The sequence below is a fragment of the Dermochelys coriacea genome, chromosome 4, assembly GCF_009764565.3.
Source record: "Dermochelys coriacea isolate rDerCor1 chromosome 4, rDerCor1.pri.v4, whole genome shotgun sequence".
NCBI lineage: Eukaryota > Metazoa > Chordata > Testudines > Dermochelyidae > Dermochelys > Dermochelys coriacea.
Genome location: NC_050071.1, coordinates 94,922,847 through 94,948,353, shown reverse-complemented (window position 1 = coordinate 94,948,353; position 25,507 = coordinate 94,922,847). Strand labels below are relative to the sequence as shown.

Below are 25,507 nucleotides of genomic sequence, written 5' to 3'. Positions count from 1 at the left end.
CCCTACAGACATCTCTATACAGGAAACCCACAGATCACCAAACCTGGATCACAGATTCAATAATCACTCCAAACACACCAAGAAATCTGTTATCTACAGCCAGCAGCTCAGATACCACAGAATGTTCTCTGAGGAGAAAGTCCAGGATATACACCTTAAAACACTTAAAACCAACTTCACCAAACAAGGACACTCCATCATAGAAGTAGATTGCATCATGGGATGGGCTACCCAAACACCCTGAGAACACCTGCTTTAACACAGAAATAAAACTCTCTCTGACCACACACCTCTAATTGTCACCTGCCACCCCAAACTGGAACCCATATGGGATATCATCAAATAACTATAACTCATACTCAATGGGGACCACATCCTGAAAGAAATCTTTCCTGAACTCTCTCTTCTGGCCTTCAAACAACCCCCCAGCCTCTTCAATCTCATCATCAGAAGCAAGCTCCCCACAGACCAGGACACACCAACTCACAGCAGCACCAGACCCTGGAAGAACAAATGCAAAACTTGCAGACATATCTCTACTGCTACATTGACTAACACCCCACACAACACACCTTTCAAGACTGGGTCCTACAGATGCCTATCACAACATGTAGTCTACCTCATCCAGTGCACTACATGCCCCAATAACAACAACTACATGGGTAAAACAAAACAATCACTACACTCTCAAATGAACTCACACAGGAAAATGATAAAAGACAAAAACACCATATTACCTGTGGGTGAACACTTTTCACTGCAATCACTCTACCTCTGACCTCTCAGTCCTTGTCCTCAAAGGAAGCCAGCACAACACCTTCAAAAGATGAGCTTGGGAGCATAAATATTTTACTTTGTTCGATACTAAAAATCATGAACTAAATAGAGACACTGGATTTATGGCATATTACAACAATCTATAACCCACTTAGTCGCCCTCCAATGTTATTTTTCCTTTCTCCTCTATGACTGGAGAGATGTTAACAGGCCACTTCACCTTGAAAGGTCTCTTGAAATGTATGTTAACTACTTATGGTAAACAATCTGTTCCACCATGTATTTAGCTATGACCCTCTGAGTTCATTTCCCAGACTTGAAGAAGAGCTCCGGTGAGCTCAGAAGCTTCTCTCTCTCACCAACAGAAGTTGGTTCAATAAAATATATTACCTCACCTGCCTAATCTCACTAATATCCTGGGAACAACACAGCTACAACACTGCATACAAAAATGCTTTGTGGAAGTAGCTGATGAACAAAAGAAACCATGTTAATTCAGCTTCTTTATCATCGTAAGGGGAAATAATCTTTTTCGAATTAAAAAGACAAACTTGGTGGGGATACATGTTTCTGTTCCTTCAGTGGGCATTGAATAGGCCCTAAGTGAGTAAAGCAGATCACCAGCAAAGTGAATACGAAGGTTTTATTCAAGAGGAAGGATAATCTAGTAGTTAAGACTCTGAATTTAGGAGATCTAGGTTTAACTCCTAGTTCTGCAACAGACTTCCTGTATGACCAAGTCATATTGCACTGTATCTCAGTTTTCCATCTCTAAAAGAGGATATTACTACTTCCTCTGTTCCATCCTCTGTCTATATTGTCTATTTAGATTGTAAACTCTTTAGGGCAGGGATTGTCTATTAGGATTGTTAAGTATTTGTATAGTGCCTAGCACAACCGCCATGGTCTCAACTGGGGCCTTTAGGCACACGTATAATATAAATAATAGTAATTTAACAAGATTATTTGCAAATACAGTTGATATACAAACAGCTATAGCATGTGGACTATATTACATACATGGATGAACAGCTATATTAAGTATTTCACACTGAGAGCACATTATGGCTATGCTTAATAATTTGCTCTGCCTACCTATTAGTTTCTAGGTAGAATTGAAGTTGTTGAGTTTGACCTCCTAAGGCCGAAACAATTTGGGACCTACCTACGTAAGAGACTGCCTCTCTCCCTGGGAGCTACTTCCACAGAGGAGATCAGTGGAGACACTTGAGCTATCAGTTCCTGGCTTAGAAGAACAGAGCAGGACCATGACAGCGTATATTACATATGGGGTCCTTGACTTTGCAATTCACTCCCTGCACCTGAAATTAGAAATAATCCGTGAATTTAGGGCATGCTGCAAGACCATTCTACTTTACTTTGTTTTTTAGTGAGGGTGAGAGGCCTTAGCGGCAGGAGTCTTTACAGAGAGAAGGGTTTTGGTTTTTATTTTGACCAGCTGACTGGCTGGTTTGTATTATGAAGGTAGGGATTGATCCATGTTGGACTACTTTAATTCTTATTAGTTTTGTATCTTTTAAATTATATTTAAGCACCTAAGATTTCAAGATAGACTTTTGCTTACAAATCTACATAAATTATGCATTTTATTTTGGTATTTCTTGTGATCTTGTGAATTGATGTAAAAACCTATGATTTAGTTACAAATCAGTCCTGACCAACAGCTCTTCCTTCTTACTATAGTACAGTATATGATACAATCTTATAAATTACAGCCTTGTGTTTTACAGTATGATGTCACAAACTAATGCTAGCTACCAAGGTCTATGTTGATCTTTGATCTCTGAATGTTTAAAATAAAATTAAAACTTACGCAGGTAAACTGGCTTTAACTAATATTTACATTGTTATAGCCTTGTAACCTTGGTGTTACTTTTCCCCACTGACTCTCACATTCATTCTTTCCAGGGTTGTTCAACTGTGACAATTTGAAATAGCTAGATTTAAAAACAAACTGTGAAGTAAGATTCAAAAATCTTACTGAAACACATCCAGCCAAACTCTGAATCACAAAAGAGAGATAATTTAAAAATACTTTATGAACTCACCTAAAATGACAGTCACAGTCTTCATTGACAGGTCTGTCTGAATTCTAACTTTCCTTCCCCTCCCCACCAATTTAGACTTTTCTATTTTTCCATTATAGAAAAACAAGCATTAAAAAAGGCTTTGCCTTACCAATGTCACACTGTGATATGATTCTATGGATCTTTCTACTTTACACTAGCAGTATAGGTTGATTGTATGCTCACTTGCTGGTAATTGAATAAAATTTTTAAACTTCATTTGATCTTGCTGCTGTATGTTTTAAACTGTATACAGATATATCAGGACAATTTTATTGTTCATATTTATTATTAGAAGTAACAGTATTGTGGTAGTCTACAGGAGTCCCAGGCCTGGACCTGGAACACATTGTGCCAGGTGCTGTACAAACACACATCTAAAAGATTACCCCTGCCTCAAAGTATTAATAAATAAAGACTATTTTACAAACACAAGAAAAAATTATAGAACATGTAACTAGGAAGTAAACATAGGCAGAAAGTAAATTAAAACTACACCGGACCCTTGATAGAACGCGGGATTTGGGATCCAGGCACGGTACCGCGTTAACATGGGGACCACGTTAAAATGAATTGCAATTAAAATAATTAAATTTGGGATCCATGGCCACGACTGCGTTATATGCAAATTCGCACTATATAGACGCGCGTTCTAGCGAGGATCTGGTGTATGTAATAATGACGCATTGGATGCCAGCGATTAATGGCTGCACATTTCATTCTGGCTGGTTTTCATGAAATGTACAATCTGCCAGAACTTTACCGTCATGGTTTAAACTGTCACCAGAAACTCTATAAAATACGTATAAGAATAAACAACAGTAATTGTGATCGTTTTATGTATTTCTTTTATTTCTTTCAATTGTGTAAAGAGCATTTTTTAAAGCATGCTTTCAGCTCTAGGCAACTTTACAATTAGCTAAAAACACTATCATTTAAAAAAAATCAATTCCTCAGTGATTCTTCTGCTTCTTCAGACCTCTTACGTGTTTCTCACCTTCCTCAAATTCCTCTATTCAATTTCCTTTCCCAACTCAGCCTCTACCTTCTTCCCATTGTTCTTTCAACACCTCCAGAATGACGTTCCCATATTGCTCGGAGAGCTTTTCATATCAACATATTAGAAATGGCCCTTCCCTGCCACTCCAGAAACACTGATAGGTTTCAGTTTTGTATTTCTTAGGCATAACATTTCACCCGATTGACTGAGTAGAAGTGTTTAGTTTTGTTTTTCAAGTATCTAATCATATATTTTAGCTGTCTATCTTGCACAGTTGCCGAGACTGTATTCTTTTTATGAAAAATATAATCCATTTATTCTAAGTCATTCTGATTTTTTGGACTCTTATGATACTAAATTTAAATAGTCTTTTAAACTTATAATCAAGTTTTTTTAAAAAAGCATGTTACTTTGACACCAGAAAAGTTTGTAGATATTACTGGATGAAGAATAACGAACAATCCATAGGTTTTTATTGCTTTCTAACCTTTGACCAATGGCAGAAGAAGTAGCTGAGATTGGTGGAAATGAATAATCATGTATTTCAGATTTGGAAGCATTATTTTATCCAAGGTTTTACACCCTGCTAGGTAGCACCACTGGGTAACAGGGGCAAATACACCCCTTTTTTGAAAGTCTCCAGATAAAAGGTGGAGATGACACAATTGCATGAGTGTAATCTACTGTACCTTGGTGTTACGCTTGATCAGACGCTGAGCTATCAACAACATGTTGACAACACCAAAAAGAAGATAAAAACAAGGATTAACATAATCCAGAAGCTTGCTAACATGTGATAAATGCATGTTTTGAATGTCAGTACAAGTCCTGGTCTTGCCAACCGCAAAGTGTTATGCACCAGTTTGGTGACAAAGCTCCCACACCAGTCTTGCTGACACTGAAATCAGTGCCATGCTCAGGATTCTTAGTGACTCTCTTAACTCAACACCAATCCCATGGCTCTCAGTTTTGGTGAACATTGAGCCAGCCAATGTTTTTTTGCTTTATTTTGCTTGGTGACTTACTTTGTTCTGGCTGTTATTACATGAAACCACTTAAATCCTACCTTTTATACTTAATAAAATCATTTTTGTTTATTGAAAAACTCAGAGTAAGTGATTACTACCTGGGGGAGCAAACAGCTGTGCATATCTCTCTATCAGTGTTATAGAGGGCTGACAATTTATGAATTTATGAGTTTTTCAGACTCACTGCTTCCCAGAATAGAGTCCCCCCTCCTGGAAATTTAGCCTACATTCTTTGTTCCTAGATGCATACATTTACATTTGGCCGTATTAAAAGACATTTTGTTTGCTTGCGCCCAGTTTACAAAGCGATCCAGATCACTCTGAATCAGTGACCTGTCCTCTTCATTATCTACTACTCCCCCAATTTTTGTCTCATTTGCAAACTTAATCAGTGATGATTTTATGTTTTCTTCCTTGTCACTGATAAAAATGTTAAAAAACATAGGGTAAGAACCAATCCCTGTGGGACCCTAGTGCAAACACACCCATTCGATGATGATTTCCCATTCACAGTTGCATTTTGAGACCTATCAGTTAGCCAGTTTTTAATCCATTTAATGTGTGCCATGCTCATTTTATATTGTTCGTTTTTTAAATCAAAATGTCGTGCGATACCAAGTCACGAAACAATGAAAATTTTATCAACACATTTTCTTCCATGCTCTTTAAACTCCTTCTAGAACTTATTTGATATCATCACTTTTATGTAGTAGGAAGTTGCACATTGTCTAGTATAATTATTTCAAGTATTTGTTTACATTTTTCACAGGCTTTTTAATGTCTCAGGAAGTCCTTAAGGGGCTCAAATAATCTAAAATCTGATTTTACTATGGTTTATTTCTTACATGCTTGAAATACTGCAAGAAGACTAAATCTCTTGTTATTTTCACCTCACATATAGCTACCTATGGCATTAAAATATATGAAGTAAACACAAATATAAATACCAAGATATTTGGGGGGGGGTTCAGGTTATGCATCCAATGAACCATTTGAATGATGTATTATTAATTAATGGGAAATTTAATGCAGTCATATTTTAAAAACTAAATCTTATAAGAAATATAGTCTCAGAAAGTTTTACATCCTAAATGGCTTCTGATAGATCAGATCTAAAAGATATCTCTCTACCTGCAAGTAAGCAGAGGATCTGCAAGATAAATTATCTACCTGATACCCATTTAAAAGGTTAATTCATATAAAGCAAGCAAAAATTACCCCCAAAGAAGGATTACTGAGAATTAGGAGTTGGATTTAGGTGACACATTTAGGTTTGGCAAACCAGCAATATTTTTTGACAGGCCATCATTTCAATTCCTCCCTGCTACTCCACAATCTGTCAGCATCCATTTCTGTTGACACCGCTGCCATGAGAAGTAAATACCTGCTAAGGTTTCTCTTTTTTAAGCAGAATCTTATGTAGCCCTTTATGATTTATGCACATTCTGCCTCCCCAGACTAATGGGAACATGTAGTACATCCCTCCAAATATATATCAGTAAAATGAAAATCAAACCCGCTGCACTACATTGACAGCAGGAACAGGAGAAAATTGTGGCCACAGAAAAATTACTTATCTTTCAAGTTTTTGGTCTCTATTCAAATGTGGCAATAACCTGAAAATACTCAAGTTTTTTCCTAATTTTTATATTTTAATTGCCAAGACATAACTGATATAGTGTAAATAGATTAGCTACTGCCATGTTATCCCATGCCTCATCTACCTGGGAGGTTTAGTTCTCATACAGTTGATGCATACTAATTGGTGTGCCATATGTAAGCTGTACCAGCAGCATACACACTGGATGACTGTGGCCTCTTTCAATTTTCATCACTGTGTACGCATGGGAAGGTCTTGGTACATACTATGTGCATGGCATTCTGGGAGGGTATCCCATGATCTCTGCTTTGCTGCTGAGCAGTGTGTGGTCTGCAATTTTTCCTGCTGTGCATTGTGGGATGCATAGCAGAAGCCAGTGGAAGTCTGGGAAAACAATGTTTCTGGGCTCAGGAAACCAATGTCAATTGCTGGGAAAGAGTCATTCTGCAGAACTGGGACGACCAGCACTGGCGGGAGAATTTCAGAACGGGGAAGGCAACTTTTTTTGAGATCTGTGCTGAACTAGCTCTGGAGCTGCAGGGGTAGTGTATCATCATGAGGTGCTCTGTATTTGAGGACAAATGGGTTGCCATTAGCATCTGGAAGCTGGCCACCCCCGAATGTTAACAGTCCAGAACCAAACAATTTGGCATCAATTGTTGAGGCTATTGCCATACAGGGGTGTGATGACATACATAAGGTACTGTTGCACCTGGTTATAAACCTTGTTAATGTTCAGGAGATTGCTGATGGCTTTGTAAGCATGGGGTTCCCAAACTGTATTGGGGAAACTGACAGGATCCATCTGTCTATTGCTTGCCCCCAACAGCAGGATTCGGAGTTTACAAACAGAGAGGGGTCTTTCTCCATGGTGTTCCAAGGCCTGGTTGATTGCCATGATAGATTCACAATCATAAATGCAGGGTGGTGTGGAGAATCAATGATGCTAGCATCTTTCAGAACTCAGCTCTGCGTACCTTAATGAATAATTTAGTTGTCATGGGATAAGAAGGAAGATCCTTTCATGGATTGAGAACTGGTTAAAAGACAGGGAACAAAGGGTAGGAATAAATGGTAAATTTTCAGAATGGAGAGGGGTAATTAGTGGTGTTCCCCAAGAGTCAGTCCTAGGACCAATCCTATTCAACCTATTCATAAATGATCTGGAGATAAACAGTGAGGTGGCAAAGTTTGCAGATGATACTAACTGCTCAGGATAGTTAAGACCAAAGCAGACTGTGACGAACTTCAAAAAGATCTCACAAAACTAAGTGATTGGGCAACAAAATGGCAAATTAAATTTAATGTGGATAAATGTAAAGTAATGCACATTGGAAAAAAATAACCCCAACTATACATACAATATGATGGGGGCTAATTTAGCTATAACTAATCAGGAGAAATCTTGGAGTCTTCATGGATAGTTCTCTGAAGACAGCCACGCAGTGTGCAGCGGCCGTCAAAAAAGCAAACGGGATATCAGGAATCATTAAAAAAGGATAGAGAGTAAGACTGAGAATATCTTATTGCCCTTATATAAATCCAGGTACTCCCACATCTTGAATATTGTGTACAGATGTGGTCCCCCCATCTCAAAAAAGATATACTGGCATTAGAAAAGGTTCAGAAAAGGGCAACTAAATGATTAGGAGTTTGGAATGGGTCCCATATCAGGAGAGAATAAAGAGGCTAGGACTTTTCATCTTGGAAAAGAGGAGACTAAGGGGGGATATGAAAGAGGTATATAAAATCACGAGTGGTGTGGAGAAAGTGAATAAAGAAAAGTTATTTACTTGTTCCCATAATATAAGAACTAGGGGCCAACAAATGAAATTAATGGGTAGCAGATTTCAAACAAATAAAAGGAAGTTCTTCTTCACTCAGCGCACAGTCAACATGTGGGAATTCCTTGCCTGAGGAGGTTGTGAAGGCTAGGACTATAACAGGGTTTAAAAGAGAACTGGATAAATTCATGGAGATTAAGTCCATTAATGGCTGTTACCCATCCTGTTAGCCAGGATGGGTAAGGAATGGTGTCCCTAGCCTCCATTTGTCAGGGGTGGAGATGGATGGCAGGAGAGACATCACTAGATCATTACCTGTTAGGTTCACTCCCTCTGGGGCACCTGGCATTGGCCACTGACGGTACACAGGATACTGGGCTGGATGGACCTTTGGTCTGACCCAGTATGGCCATTCTTATGAGACTTTACCCCCATGATTACTATGGACATTAATGGTGTGGAGAGTAGAGTACACTAGTTATCCTGAAACACTCATCTTATAATTTGCTTCTCTAGCTAATTAAGCAATTCACAGGGCACTTGAACAGAAGAAAGGAACTGTTTAAGTCAGTGGCCTCAATAGTTGCAGAATGACAATGGAGCATGTATTTGGCCATCTTTGAATCTCAGGCCTCAAAATATGCCGCTATACATCCACATTATCCCAGGGAAGAGGGTTGGCAAATGGATTAAGAGCATTGCAGTGTCTTTTATGGGGTGGCAGAACTGGCACATTGTGGCATTCCTTATTTTATTTTGTGATTGTAAAATCCTATAACTTATGCAAAATTTATTCATTTATTTATGATTGCAGATTCTTTATGAATGAATTTAATGGTTTGGTTATTAAACAACAATTTTATATAACACAAATAAACCTTTAATTAAAACAATGAAACGCTGCAGCGGAGGGCACAACAAAAGACTGTGGATGGGGGGAGGTCTCCAGTTCATAGGTGAGTTTATGCCTTGCCTCTGCATCTTCTTGTTCTTCTCTCTCCTGGCGTAGAGTGTTGGGTCTTGAAAGAGCTGGGCTTGCAGGTGCAATTTTTCTCGCTAGCCTGAGCTTGGGCCAGGGAGTGGACTGGCATCTGGGAGCAAGGCTACAGGGGTACCGAGGGGAACACATGTGGGTGTTCCCAGTACCCTGTAGTGTCTGGGGCACTACATTGTCTGCAGCAAATCATTCTGCATCTGTATTGCCTCCAGGGGCTGCTTTTACATGTCCCTGTCTTTCTCTACAGTGTTTTTTGCCATGGCAATGCTGTCTCTGGCCACTTCAACATCCTCTCTGGAGAGCTTCCTGTCTTTTTTCCTCTGCGACCCCAAATACAACCTCCAGCTCTCTCTGATGTTTTCAATTTGGGCGGGTGGGGGGGGGCATCAGCAATGTGGTCTGCAAACATTTCATCTTGACTTCTCCTTTTCTTCCTCTTCAAGTTAGCCAGCCACTCAACTGTTGATGAAGACCCTGTCCTTAAGGGTCTGGCTGCTGCAGGTGCCATGGAATAGGAGAGTAGGAGGAAAAAACAAGCAGTTATTGTTCATATTCCAAAGAGGCTAGAATAACATTTTTAAACATGTATTTCTCATTTCCCCTCCCTGAGATTCTTTCCAGACTTAAAGGGACCTCAGAGATGATCAGTGGTACATGCATGCGGGCTCAACTGGGAATTTATGGGTGTGCATATATGCTGTGTGGATTTGCAGTTGTGCCTTACAAGATACAGAGGGTTAGGAATTATATTCCCAGTTTGGCTTTGCAGTTTAGGCGGTGCCTTCGAGGTGATTTTATGGTATCAGAGGGACTAATAAGGGCCATCTGGGAGAAAGCGGGAAAGTAATCCCCTCTATATCCCCTTTAGGCTGCCCTGGCTCTCAATAATGTTACACTGAGGCAGGTGACAAGGAGACAGAGAATGGTGTTATTCCAAAAGGCAGAAGGCAGACCAGTGAGATATGCTGTGAAGTTATTCACCAAGATGGTCCCCTCAAAAGTGCTTCAGGAGTAGAAGGGAGCTGTGTGCTGTGCCAGAAGCAATGAGTGCAGCTATTCCACAGAACGTTTGGACCAAACCTGTACTATTTCTTAGTATTAGATTCTGCTTTATCTTCCCTGCAGACATGCTGAAAGTGCACAGAGAAACAAATAAGACTTCAGACAATCAGTGCAGAACCTTAACTGCTCCCATTCTTTTTCTATGTGAGCCTATGAAAAGCCATTAAGAGCTGCATGACTATGCTATCCCTGAGGTAAACTTCTTATCCTATATGAATGCATCTTACAGAACATATATACCTCAGCAGGGAGCTGTAGTCTTTGTACCTTTATGGGCATGCAATGCCAATGTCTACTTCATGTAAACTGAAAACACTAACTAAACTTTTTTTCCCTGTAACCACTGTCTCCATAAGCTGTTGAATTTTATGCACAACTGAATGTTTTCATTATTTGGGTATGCTGCATGAGGGGAGGAAAAGAATGATGGGGCAGAGGTTGCAGCTCTGCCATGCTGCTGGCTATTATTTTGAGCAGGCAGCTTTATTTTGTTTGAGGGTTGGGGGGTGAGGGGCATGCATTTGTATGGGGACTGTTGTCCCCTTACTAACAGTCAGTAGGGGTGTTTTGGTTGGCTAGCTCCCAGTACTAAAAGGGGAAGGGTCTATGGGAAATCAGGACTCTGAGACTGACAGTCCCCAGGAACAATGGGGAGAGGCCAATGCTCCAGGTCGGCCTGAATGACAGGGCAGGCCGGCTAATCAGGGAGTCAGGAGACCAGGGAGGTCCCATCCTCCGTGTGAGCTGGAATTGCCTGGGTCAGACAGAGCGGGCCAAGCTAAGGAGAAAACAGGGGCCTGAGTTGAGCTGGGGTGCAAGAGCTGGGCCAGATCCAGAGAGAGCAGACCCTGTCCTGGGAGCAGAGCTGCAGCAACCAGAGCCAGAGGGGCCAGAAAAGCAGCCCACAGAGCAGGTCAGTGCTGGGAGCAGAGTCACAGAAGCAGCCTGCAGAGCAGACCTGTCCTGGGAGCAGAGCTGCAGCAACCAGAGCCAGAGGGGCCAAAGAAGCAGCCCAGTGAGCTGGAGGCAGAGCAGCAGCAGCAGTGCAGAGACAGAGTGGTGCAGCTGGGGCTGGAGAAGTCTGGAGCTGGGTGCAGTGAGCAGCTGGGGAGCGCGAGGGGGACCCTGGGCAGCAGGCCCAGCACAGGGAGATGCCTCAGCCAAGAGGCTCTGCAGGCCAGGCTTGGATCATAACCCTGACAGAGCGGGGATGATACTGGGAAGAAGGGTCCTACCACTTAGAGCCTGAGAGCATGTGGCCACCACCAGAGCAAGTGTCCAACCCACAGCATCCCTGCAGCACAGCCAGGGCCTGAGAAGAAGGCCTGGGACTTCCAAGGAACAGACTGTGAACTGTCCGGACATTCCAGAGACACTGTTTGTGATGTTCCCTGCCACAGAGTGGGTTGATGTGTTTCCTTTAACCTTTCCCATTTTTCCTTATTCTTTTTAAAATTAATTGTTGATGAAATAACTTGCATTTGCTTTAACTTGTATGTAATGGTCAGTGGGTCAGAGAAGTGCCCAGTACAGAGAGAGTACCCCGGAGTGGGGACACCCTAGCCCCTGTCCTAGCAGGGTTGGGGGTCGAGCCCACCAGGAATCCTGGGCCCAGCCTTGTTGGGGTTACGAGGACTCTGCCAGACAAGAGACTGGAAGGGGAGTCCTCAAGGGCAGGAAGGCCACTGGGTAAAGGAAGTGGGAGCGAGGACTCAGATCCTTTCGCTAGCCCACTTCACCGGGATAGTGTAGAAGCCAGGAAAGTTCCCCATAAGAGTGGGACTATTCCCCCGCTTACACATTCACTGAGCAGGACAGATGCAGGGAGAGAAAAGGAAACTAGATAGATTGGTATGTGCCTTCCATGCCATAGGCTTGGAAACAGTTGATGGTTGGGCTTTTAGCAGGAGACAGAAGCAGACTGCCTGGCCAATCCACCCGCCATTTTGAAAACATGTACATGGGGGCCAAACAAATGAATGGGGACAGAACAGGCTGAGGGAGGAAGGCAGGGGCTGCAGATTTGTAAAGGCTCCTAGCTCACATCTGCTAAACAGAAGCTAGCACAGCAGTATAGTATAATAATAAATTGTAAAGAGAGAAACTTACATGCTGTTGTTCCCTTGCCAGGATCTGCCTCCTCAGTCTCAGGCTGGGTTTCTGACTGGGAATCAGGCTGGCTTCCTACATGGCCACCCTTGGGGTCCTGAGTCCTGAAGAGATCTTGGCTTTCCAGGGAGAGCTCTTCACTGCCCTGCTCATGTTCCTCCTCTAACTTAGGCCCTGTCTATACTGGCAAGTTTCTGCACAGTAAAGCAGCTTTCTGTGCTGTAACTCCCAAGGTGTATACACGGCCAAGCCACTTAATGCGTAGAAACTGCACAGTTGTAGCACTGTAAAAAAACCACTCCAACGAGAGGCGTACAGTTTTCTGCACCGGGGCTATAGTGCCGCAGTGCCAGTGTAAACACCCTGGTCGATTACAGTGCTGCGATTGGCCTCCAGGAGGTGTCCCACAATGCCTGTTCTCACCTCTCTGACATCAGTTTGAACTCTACTGCCCTGCCCTCAGGTGACCAACCGTCATCCCCACCCCATGCATTCCTTTGCAAATGTTGAAGGTCCCCCGTGCAGTGGTCTCAGTGCATCTTTCCAGGTGGCCATGCCTGCTCCATGCACCAGGCAATCCCCCGCTTGGAGCAATGCTGAGTTGCTGGACCTCATCAGTATTTGGGGAGAAGGAGGCTGTGCAGTCCCATCTGCACTCCAGCCATAGGAATTACAATACCTACAGAAAGATTTTACAATGCATGACAGAAAGGGGCCACGACCGGGAAACACTGCAGTACAGGGTCAAAGTGAAGGAGCTGTGGAACGCCTACCACAAGGCACGGGAGGCAAATGAGCTGTGGGTTCTACAAAGAGCTGGACACAATACTCAGCAGCAACCCCAACTCCACTGTGAAGACCACTGTGGATACTTTGGTGGCCCGCGTGCCAGTCGAAAGTGGACCGAATCAGGAGGAGAAAATCTTGGACGAGGATGTGGAGGGGGACCCAGATGCAGAGGATTACTCGGAGGTCAGAGATGCATGCAGCCAGGAGCTCTTTTCTACTCTGGAGGAAGCTAGCCAGTCACAGCTGTCAGATGTTGGCAAAGCGCAAACAGGGGAGGAGGCCCCTGGTAAGTGGATTTGATTTTTGGAATCGCTGAAGCAAGTTGTTGGGTGAAGGAGGGTTGCAGAAAGCTGGCTTGTCTCCCACTGCATGCCTAGACTGAGCAGCGGAACAGGCTGTTGATAGACTCCCTCACTTCACAGGAATCTGCATCAGAGATCTCCAGGAAATTCTCATGAAGATACTGGGCAATCCACTGCCACAGGTTCTTTGGCGGAGCTGCTTGATTTCTTGTCCCATTAATGGTAACTTTCCCGTGCCACCATCCGGGGGAGGGGGGGAGAAACCATTGCTGTACACAGATGAACCGCATAGGGGTCAGGGCAGAAGCCGCAGTCTTGGAGAAGACCCTCCCTTGATTCCCTGCTGACCCTCAGCAGCAAGATATCTTTCATAATGGTCACATCCTGTGGAAAGGGTGGGGACAGGAATGATTATCAGGCCCCCCTCTACAGTGCTGGCTCTCCGCAAGAGCCACATGCCCAGTGTACAGCAGAGTCCGGGAAGAGTGATTTACCCTGCCCCTCCGGCTATTCATGTGTGCTTGCCTGGGGTCAGCCAATTAGCGACAGGTGTGAGAGTACTGGCTATGTATTAAATCACTGAATCAGTGTTCTCTGTGTTGCAAACAATACTGCTGCTGTAAAATGTTGTGTTTAAACTTCACAGAGATGACCTGGGGAGCCCAGACTCCCTCTTTGTTATCAGCAGCTAAACGGCTGCGCAGAATTAGAAAGCAGCAAAGAAGAACTAAGGAGGACTTTCTGCATGATGTTATGATGCACCCTGCTGCCGAGAAACAGGAATTGAAGGAATGGCGGGACAGCGAGAAGAGGTACCGAAAGGAGAACGCGGCACACCAGAATGAAGCCACGGAGTGGCTCTTAAAGGTTATGGAGCGCCAAGCAGACACGCTCCAGGCGATACTAGCTCTTCAAACCGAGCAACTCCATGCCCGCCCTTGCCTGCAGCTGCTGTCACAAAAGTCTCTCTCATGCTCCCCCCAGACGCTGCCAGTTCTTATCAACCTCCTAGCTTCAGTCTATACCCGTGGCATTCCACTCCTCCCCCCTCACAGTCCAGCACTGCGGACTCCCATTACCCTCTGCACTCAACACCATCCCTCTGCAGTTTGGCCCTGCTGAGGCACAGTACCCGCTGCACTGGACTCCAGAGGAGAAGGTTGGATATGATCCCTGGACATACACAAACCTTTAGCCGTCCTGGGACCCCTCCTCCTCCTGGGACCTTCCCTTCCCCCATCCCCCTCACTGCTGATGGGTTTTTTGTTTGATTCTCTCCTCCGGTTGTTGTTTTTTAATAAAAGAATTGAGTTGGTTTGAAAGCAAGCTTTATTCTATTAATTGAAAGCAAAAAGAGTCCTGCAAAGCAACAGACCATTATGTTAAACCCACATATTACATCATCTGCACCAATCACCTCCTAGTATTACAAGCACTGCACTCCGGAGCATAGCAACAAATATTAGTGGCTTTCAGCTTCAAATTGCTGCCTCAAGGCATCCCTGATCCTTATGGCCCTGCGCTGCGCCCCTCTAATAGCCCTGGTTTCTGGCTGTTCAAACTCAGCCTCCAGGTGCTGAGCTTCTGCTGTCCAGTCTTGAGTGAAGCTTTCACCCTTCCCTTCACAAATATTAGAGCATACAGCACATGGCTATAAGCATAGGAATATTGTCATTGGCGAGGTCCAGCTTCCCACAGAGGCAGTGCCAGCGGGCTTTTAAATGGCCAAAAGCACACTCAACAGTCATTCTGCACTTGCTCAGCCTGTTGTTGAACCACTCCTTGCTGCTGTCAAGTTGCCCCATGTATAGTTTCATAAGGGGGTAGGCGGGGTCTCCCAGGATCACAATGGGCATTTCAACATGCCCTATGGTGATCTTCTGGTCCGGGAGGAAAGTCCCCGCTTGCAGCTTCCTGAACAGGCCAGTGTTCCTGTCAGGGTTCCCTCCCTACTCTGAATTCTAGGGTACAGATGTGGGGACCTGCATGAGAGACCCCCTAAGCTTATTTCTACCAGCTTAGGTTAAAAATTCTCCAAGGCACAAATTCTCCCATGTACCTTGAATTAGGTAATGCTGCTGCCACCACCAAGTGATTTAGACAAACTCAGGGAAAGGACCACTTGGAGTTCCTACTCTCCCCTAATATCCTCCCAAGCCCCCACACCCCCTTTCCTGGGGAGGTTTGAGAATAAACAAGATGAGCACAGACCAACCTTGGTTTTTTTAGGACACTAAAAAAAAACCCAATCAGATTCTAAAAGAAACAGAACTTTATTATAAAGAAAAAAGGTAAAAGAAGCACCTCTATAAAATTAGAATGGAAGATAATCTTACAGGGCAATCAGATTAAAAAACACAGACGATTTCCCTCTGGGCCAAACTTTAAAGTTACAAAAGAAAACCAGGAATACACCTTCCTCTCAGGACAGAAAAAAAAAAATCACAAGCCAAAACAAAAATAAGCTAACGCATTCCCTTACTCGTACTTACTAATTCTAATGGAGTTGGATTGCGTGCTTCCTTGATCTGTGTCCAGCAAGCACACAGAATAGACAGAGCAAAACCTTTCTCGCCTTCTCCCCCGCAGATTTGAAAGTATCTTGTCCCCTTATTGGTCCTTTTGGACAGGTGCCAGCCAGGTTACCTGAGCTTCTTAGCCCTTTACAGGTAAAAGGATTTTGTGACTCTGGCCAGGAGGGATTTTATAGTACTGGATACAGGAAGGTTGTTACCCTTCCGTTTATATTTATGACAGCATCATGCACCTTTCCAGACCAGCCTGCGTTAATGTCCATGAAATGCCCACAGTGATCCACAAGCACCTGGAGAACCATTGGGAAATACCCCTTCTGATTAATGTACTTGGTGGCTAGGAGGTCTGGTGCCAGAATTGGAATGTGTGTGCCATCTATCACCCCTCCGCAGTTCAAGTAGCCCATTTGTGCAAAGCCATCCACAATGTTACGCACGTTGCCCAGAGTCACCGTCTTTCGGAGCAGGATGCAATTGATGGCCCTGCAGACTTCCATCAACATGAGTCCAACGGTTGATTTTCCCACTCCAAATTGGTTAGCAAGTGATCGGCAGCAGTCTGGAGTAGCCAGCTTCCACATTGCAATCTCCATGCGCTTCTCCAATGGCAGGGCAGTTCTCAGTGTCCTTGCGCCAGAGGGCTGGGGCGAGCTCATCACACAGTCTCATGAATGTGACTTTCCTCATCCAAAAGTTCTACAGCCACTGCTCATCATCCCAGACGTGCATCAAGATTCACCACTCAGTGCTTGTTTCCTGAGCCCAAAAGCGGCGTTCCACTTTGGTCAGAACCTCCGTGAATGCCACAAACAATCTCGTGTTGTAGCTACTATGTGTGGTGAGATCAATGTCACACTGCTCTTGCCTTTGTAGTTTAAGGAATAACTCCACTGCCATTCGTGACGTGTTGGTCAGAGCGAGCAGCATACTGGTCAACAGTTCGGGATGCATTCCTGCAGCCCGAAGAGGCAGGGTGAGCAATACACAAACCATTGAAAGATGGCGTCAAACGCAGACAGAAGCACAGGGATTGCTGGGATGGAAAACAATGCATCACAGGGTACTGGAACAGGACCCAGGATGCCCCATGACCCCTTCTGCCTTCCCACAACTCTTAGCAGCAGAAGAGAAAGAGGTGCTCTGTGGGATAGCTGCCCAGAGTGCAAAGCTCCGAATACTGCTGCAAGTGTGAACATGCTATTGTGCAGGCAGCTGACAGTGTGAACGCATAACAGCAGTTTCCCTTCAGCACTCTCTGAGCAGCGCTGTAACTCCCAGCGCTGTAACTCTGCCATCGTAGACATGCCTTTAAGTTAGTGCAGGCTAAACCACCCATGTAGAAAAGCTCCCAATCTTACAGAAAGCTGTCTTCAGACAAAGAATAACGTGTGAATTTATTCTCCCTCCACTCCATCCACCTCATTGAGTTACGAACTTAGCACCCCTCTCCCATCCCATTCACTCTCAGAAAGGGGTGTGAACTTCAAATCCTAAATGGAACATTTAAAAGTGACCTGCAAACATGTTGTTTTAGTTGGGTTTGTGCCCTTTTTCACTTCTTTATAACATTATAAAAAGGATCTTTTTTCTACTTGTTAAACGTTATCAGGAAAGTTAAACATAGCCTTCCCTGGTATTGCTGGATGATTTTTTGTGGGGGAAGGAGTGTCAGAGGTGTATCCTCTGAACTCCCACTCCTTAAGTGGAGGAACAGGAATGCGGAATCTTTAACCAAGTGCTAGTCTACACTGGCAGCGCTTTAACGTGGCTTGTGTGGTCACGGCAGAGCACTGGAAGAGAGCTCTCCCAGCACTCTTAAAAAAAAAAAACACCTTCATGAGGGGCATAGCTCCCAGTGCTAGTACACTGTCTACACTGGCACTTTACAGTTTTTTTTCACACCCCTGAGCAAGAAAGTTGCAGCCCTGTAAATTGCCAGTGTAGACAAGCCCTCAGACGTCCTTTCACTCAAGCATTCATTAGACAATTACGTTAAATAGGTGTTAACAAAAACCAAAGAGTTTTAAACTCTCTGACAAAACATCCTATCCCTTCTCAACTGTTGGGCTTTCAGACTCTTGGTACAAAGACCTGAATTTTAAATGGAAAAAACCAGGAGTAAGAAACATGGTTTTGGTTTGTTTGTTTTTTAGTTTAAAAAGGAAAACTAAAACAACTTTGCAGACCTTCTGTATTTATCAAAAACAAAAAAAGACACCAGCCTATTTCCTCCTTTATGTCACTTTTAATTTTCAACATTATTAAACATGTATGATCTCATTATTTTCCTTTAAAAAAGGAAAGTCAGTGCAAAATTACATGAATGGGATATTAAAGTTGCATAATTAATTATAAAAATCAGGACATGCTATTGTTGAAGTTCCTAAAATAATATTAACTCAGCCCCTTTCCATACATGCTGCTAAATGTACACTATAAAATACACAAGACAAAAATATATTTACCTTATTTTTCTTAAATTGGTAGAATCGAAAACACTACAAACGTAGTACATGGCTGAGTTACTGTTGCACTAGAAACTGTAAATTTTGTTTACCCTGACTTGTTTATTAAATTTTACTTTGATTATTTATAACATTTTATGCATTTAATTACATATATGTAATACTTATGTTTTTAAAATATATTCATATATCACTCCATTTGGGCACATGACCACTAGACAGGTTTCCCTTACTATATCTTTTTCATTGATTGTGCTAAGAAAGCAACCCCTGACTGCATTACAGTTCTGTTCTAACTTGTGGCATAAATTATTCAAACTATTATAATGACACTAATTAATTTCTTCCCAGCAAAAATACTAAGCTTGTTCTAACAGAAGAGCTTGAAGACAGTTTAGTAAGGCAGAAATGCTAGGGGGATAGCTTTGATGAGCAGAATTTTTGCAATGAAAAGGCCATAGGCTTAGCTCAGGACTGTTTTGTTCTGATTAGATATGCAGTATTATGCTACAATTGGCTCTAATCACAGACTGATTTTAGTTCCCAAATACCTGTCATCACCATCACTGATGCACTCAGGAAGAGCAAGGCTACAGCCGAACAGCATGATGTGTTGATAGCAGCTGAGGCGGTTGAGATAACTGAAGAACTTGAGGAACTTTTCCATTTCAATGCTTTTGACAATGGAAAGAACTGATGTTAGAGTGGTGTGGTTATATGGCAGCATTTGGCACTGGCTGTAGGTGATATTTATGCAGGCACCTGTGAAATTAAAACAGTTAAATTTAGAACATATGAACCAATTAAAATCTTATATGGTGACAGTAAGTATCTGCTAATTGAATAGTTAACATTAAACACTATCACTTCACACCATGAAAGAGGAGCATTTTTTTAGTGCTTGAAGAACCTGGAGAAGTTTGGGGTTTAGTTTGGATACGCAGCCAAAAGTTTGGTTTTCACATTTATCTGAACCTCTTGGTTCTTCAAAACTGGATTGGAAACTATACATAACAGGCTACCTCACGAGTTTTACATTAAAGTTAGGATAGACAGACCATGAGAATACCCTCTTGTGGTATTTTTATATAAATTGTTCTGGCTGAAAGAGGGAAGGAAGCAGAAGAGATCAATTAAGGCTAGTTGGGCCTTCCACAAGCTTCTCCTGTCCTCTTTTTATTTTATCCAAATTGGTTCTCCATCCCTAATTTTTCTGCAATATATTGAAGGTTCTCAGAGGCCCACAGAAGACCCAGTAAAAATCAAGGGATAAAATCTTGGACCCATTGAGGTCAAAGGCAAAACTCCCATTGACTTATTTGGGCCACAATTTCATCCAATGGTGTTTAAGATTTCCTCTCCTCTGCATACTGCTAATGAAAATAAGAGTAAAACACTGACTTGAGGGAGGCATAGTACAAGTGAGCATTACACAAGCCTTCCCATACCACTGCACAGGAATGCACGCCATTCTTGATCTTCAATTTCCTGTTAGTCCCATGCTGAGCACCTTTTAGCATATAGAGTGCCAAGTCTATGCACACAGAGCCAAATTCTTCAGAAGAATTTAGGGTCATATTTTCAAGTGCTCGGTGCCCTTAAATAAAGGCAATTTTTCAGAAGAGCACATAAATAAAATCCATATTTTCAAAGATGATCAGCACCCAGTTGCTCCCATTGAGACTCCTATGGACAGATTTTCAAAACATCTCTATATTCAATATATTTAGCTCTTCTGAAAATCTGGCTACTTATTTTGGTGCCTATTTTGGGCCCAAAAGTTAAATGCTTGCAAGTGCATGGAATTTTTTTAAAAACATCATAACAGTCTCTCAAATATGGATATGATGTAATCAGTCAAACATCTAGCTTGGTGGTCAGGGCCACCATACCGGACAGTTTAACGTATTTTACTGAACATGTGTAAAAGTATTTTGGACATCCTGAGAAGTGCCCCAATAGCCTATTAATCTTAGCTTGGCATGACTAATTGCTATTAGAATCTGGCTCCTTAATTTTACATTTCTTTAAAAAAAAAATTTTTAATCTTATTTTAGAGAAGAATTTATTGAGCCTATCTTTCCACTAAGAAAAATAGTTTCTAGTAGAGGACTAATGAAAATATTAGGGAAAAGCTTATAAACGTCTTCTCTATTATTTTGAATATGTTTGTCCTTATATTATCTTTTTGTATATACTTCAGTTCCTGTATTCATCAGATCCTTTTCTCAATGAGCCCAGTTACACTTCTCAGCAGCGGTGTAGGGGCCAACAGCCTCTTTCAACTCAGTTTCTATTGCAAAAAATGATATGGGGTAAACAGCGCCAAGTGAATTAAAATCAGGTGACGGGCCATGGACTGGTGCTAAACTATATTCAATGATGCTGAGCTCATCTGAGGAAAGCAGCTCCTTAAACCTGCTCCTAAATCAGTTTTTTAAAGCAATGTGCAGTTCAAAGAAGTCTGGCTACCTCTGGAAAACTGCAGAGTTCTCTGAGGCCAGGCTCTGAGTGGAAACAGCAGTTGTGCTTTAAATTGCCACCAGGAGGAGCACTTGCCATTAAATATAAGGGGCAAAGAGATTTTACTTTTTCTTTTGGTAATGAAATATTCCAGCTGCACAGATGGTAGTCAGCGCACAGCAGTGATATCACCCAAAAGGCCCAAATGGCTGGAAAGAATTTGACTTTGGATAATCAGTGTCCATAGCCATACTCTGTTTATATCATATCTAGTTTGATAGAATTTAAGGCAGTCAAGTTGGGGTGGGCAGGGAATCATATTTTTCAATTTTCAAAACATTTGGAATCTCCACATTTTTACTGGTTGAGGTTTTCAAATAAGCTTTCCCACAACCATTATGATTCATTATTTCACGTGGCATGCCACAGTTGCGTAGTGCTGGCCAAACAGAGTTAAGTCTCTCCACATCTGCTACCACTACTGACAAAGGGCTTGTCTACATTGGCAATTTACAGCGCTGCAACTTTCTCGCTCAGGGGTGTGAAAAAACATCCCCCTGAACGCAGCAAGTTTCAGTGCTGTAAAGCGCCAGTGTAGACAATGCACCAGCGCTGGGAGCTGCACCCCTCGTGAAGGTGGGGTTTTTTAGAGCTCCCTCCCAGCGCTGCACTGTGACCACACAAGGCACGTTAAAGCGGTGCCATGGCAGCGCTTTAGCATTGCCAGTGTAGACTAGCCCTGAGTTATTATTACTGATATTATAATAGTGCCCAAAGGTGTCTATCAGGACTGAAGACCTATTTTTCAAGGTGCTGTACCAATAGAAAAGTATGGTCCCTGCTCCTAAGAACATGGTCCCTGCTCCGAAGAACTTAAAGGAAAAATGACTTCTGTTCTCAAACAGAAAAGGAGTACTTGTGGCACCTTAGAGACTAACAAATTTATTAGAGCATAAGCTTTCGTGAGCTACAGCTCACTTCATCGGATGCATTTGGTGGAAAAAACAGAGGAGAGATTTATATACACACACACACACACACACACACACACACACACAGAGAACATGAAACAATGGGTTTATCATACACACTGTAAGGAGAGTGATCACTTAAGATAAGCCATCACCAACAGCAGGGGGGGGAAAGGAGGAAAACCTTACATGGTGACAAGCAGGTAGGCTAATTCCAGCAGTTAACAAGAATATCAGAGGAACAGTGGGGGGTGGGGTGGGAGGGAGAAATACCATGGGGAAATAGTTTTACTTTGTGTAATGACTCATCCATTCCCAGTCTCTATTCAAGCCTAAGTTAATTGTATCCAGTTTGCAAATTAATTCCAATTCAGCAGTCTCTTGTTGGAGTCTGTTTTTGAAGCTTTTTTGTTGAAGTATAGCCACTCTTAGGTCTGTGATCGAGTGACCAGAGAGATTGAAGTGAAGTGTTCTCCAACTGGTTTTTGAATGTTATAATTCTTGATGTCTGATTTGTGTCCATTCATTCTTTTACGTAGAGACTGTCCAGTTTGGCCAATGTACATGGCAGAGGGGCATTGCTGGCACATGATGGCATATATCACATTGGTAGATGCGCAGGTGAAGGAGCCTCTGATAGTGTGGCTGATGTGATTAGGCCCTATGATGGTATCCCCTGAATAGATATGTGGACAGAGTTGGCAACGGGCTTTGTTGCAAGGATAGGTTCCTGGGTTAGTGGTTCTGTTGTGTGGTGTGTGGTTGCTGGTGAGTATTTGCTTCAGATTGGGGGGCTGTCTGTAAGCAAGGACTGGTCTGTCTCCCAAGATCTGAGAGAGCGATGGCTCGTCCTTCAGGATAGGTTGTAGATCCTTGATGATGCGTTGGAGAGGTTTTAGTTGGGGGCTGAAGGTGATGGCTAGTGGCGTTCTGTTGTTTTTTTTGTTGGGCCTGTCCTGTAGTAGGTGACTTCTGGGTACTCTTCTGGCTCTGTCAATCTGTTTCTTCACTTCAGCAGGTGGGTATTGTAGTTGTAGGAATGCATGATAGAGATCTTGTAGGTGTTTGTCTCTGTCTGAGGGGTTGGAGCAAATGCGGTTATATCGTAGCGCTTGGCTGTAGACAATGGATCGAGTGGTATGATCTGGATGAAAGCTAGAGGCATGTAGGTAGGAATAGCGGTCAGTAGGTTTCCGATATAGGGTGGTGTTTATGTGACCATCGCTTATTAGCACCATAGTGTCCAGGAAGTGGATCTCTTGTGTGGACTGGTCCAGGCTGAGGATGATGGTGGGATGGAAATTGTTGAAATCATGGTGGAATTCCTCAAGAGCTTCTTTTCCATGGGTCCAGATGATGAAGATGTCATCAATGTAGCGCAAGTAGAGTAGGGGCATTAGGGGACGAGAGCTGAGGAAGCGTTGTTCTAAGTCAGCCATAAAAATGTTGGCATACTGTGGGGCCATGCTAGTACGCATCGCAGTGCCGCTGATTTGAAGGTATACATTGTCACCAAATGTGGGTCAGGACAAAGTCACAAAGTTCATACCACTCGATCCATTGTCTACAGCCAAGCGTTACGATATAACCGCATTTGCTCCAACCCCTCAGACAGAGACAAACACCTACAAGATCTCTATCATGCATTCCTACAACTACAATACCCACCTGCTGAAGTGAAGAAACAGATTGACAGAGCCAGAAGAGTACCCAGAAGTCACCTACTACAGGACAGGCCCAACAAAAAAAAAAAACAACAGAACACCACTAGCCATCACCTTCAGCCCCCAACTAAAACCTCTCCAACGCATCATCAAGGATCTACAACCTATCCTGAAGGACGAGCCATCGCTCTCTCAGATCTTGGGAGACAGACCAGTCCTTGCTTACAGACAGCCCCCCAATCTGAAGCAAATACTCACCAGCAACCACACACCACACAACAGAACCACTAACCCAGGAACCTATCCTTGCAACAAAGCCCGTTGCCAACTCTGTCCACATATCTATTCAGGGGATACCATCATAGGGCCTAATCACATCAGCCACACTATCAGAGGCTCCTTCACCTGCGCATCTACCAATGTGATATATGCCATCATGTGCCAGCAATGCCCCTCTGCCATGTACATTGGCCAAACTGGACAGTCTCTACGTAAAAGAATGAATGGACACAAATCAGACGTCAAGAATTATAACATTCAAAAACCAGTTGGAGAACACTTCAATCTCTCTGGTCACTCGATCACAGACCTAAGAGTGGCTATCCTTCAACAAAAAAGCTTCAAAAACAGACTCCAACGAGAGACTGCTGAATTGGAATTAATTTGCAAACTGGATACAATTAACTTAGGCTTGAATAGAGACTGGGAATGGATGAGTCATTACACAAAGTAAAACTATTTCCCCATGGTATTTCTCCCTCCCACCCCACCCCTCACTGTTCCTCTGATATTCTTGTTAACTGCTGGAATTAGCCTACCTGCTTGTCACCATGAAAGGTTTTCCTCCTTTCCCCCCCTGCTGTTGGTGATGGCTTATCTTAAGTGATCACTCTCCTTACAGCGTGTATGATAAACCCATTGTTTCATGTTCTCTGTGTGTGTGTGTATATAAATCTCTCCTCTGTTTTTTCCACCAAATGCATCCGATGAAGTGAGCTGTAGCTCACGAAAACTTATGCTCTAATAAATTTGTTAGTCTCTAAGGTGCCACAAGTACTCCTTTTCTTTTTGCGAATACAGACTAACACGGCTGCTACTCTGAAACCTGTTCTCAAACAGAGGCAGACAATGAGGTGGTGGCAGGAGAGAGAAAAAGAACACTGTAAATCTATTGTCCTGAAGCCGCTTGAAATAATTTTTCCCCTAAGATCCAAATTTTGCCTTCAAACACCAATAAGAAATACAATGTACACCTCCATCAGATACAGATTTTGTAACGATTCTGATTCAGAAAAAGCATCATCAGATTGCATAGGGTTCCTCAGCTTCTCAAAGAACAAGAGAATGTTCTATAGGAATCTATGCTGGACTGGCAGCAGGATGGACTCAATGAGTCTTCCCTATCTCTAATGTCTATGTGTATTGCTCTCTTCTTTGAAGCTACTCCAGTGCTTTTTCTAAGGAATTACTTTAGACCACAGTTTTGTAACGAATGTCAAGTAGCAGGAAAACCACTTAAAAACTCACAAGAGAAAACATTTATTTTATCAGGAATTGGTACTTCAATCAAAAGCATTATATTTTTTTTGTTTGGAAAAACCCGTTCGTAATAGGCAATAATTTTAAAACTAAAGGGGTAATTCAAAGTAATTAAATCAAAACTTCCTGCCAACAAATAGACACCAAATTAAATAAGAACATAGTAAACCCCAAAATTAATAAATCCACCGAGTTGCCACAACAACAAATGACAAAACATGATATCACATATAAAGCCTAAATCCACCTTACAAACTCAAACTTTCAACATAATACCAGGTGAATCTTACTAACACTACAACATACTAATACCAAACACACTACAAATAAACTGTA

At 42.7% G+C, this 25,507-nt stretch overlaps 1 protein-coding gene across 1 annotated transcript in view; it reads right to left on the bottom strand.

Moving 5' to 3' along the window:
- The window catches only part of CORIN (corin, serine peptidase), a 324,441-nt gene that overhangs the window by 204,433 nt on the left and 94,501 nt on the right, over positions 1 to 25,507 (bottom strand). Inside the window, exon 4 of the mRNA XM_038400915.2 lies at positions 19,086 to 19,296. Coding sequence (XP_038256843.1) covers positions 19,086 to 19,296 — 211 coding nt within the window. The remainder of the gene's footprint in view (positions 1 to 19,085; positions 19,297 to 25,507) is intronic.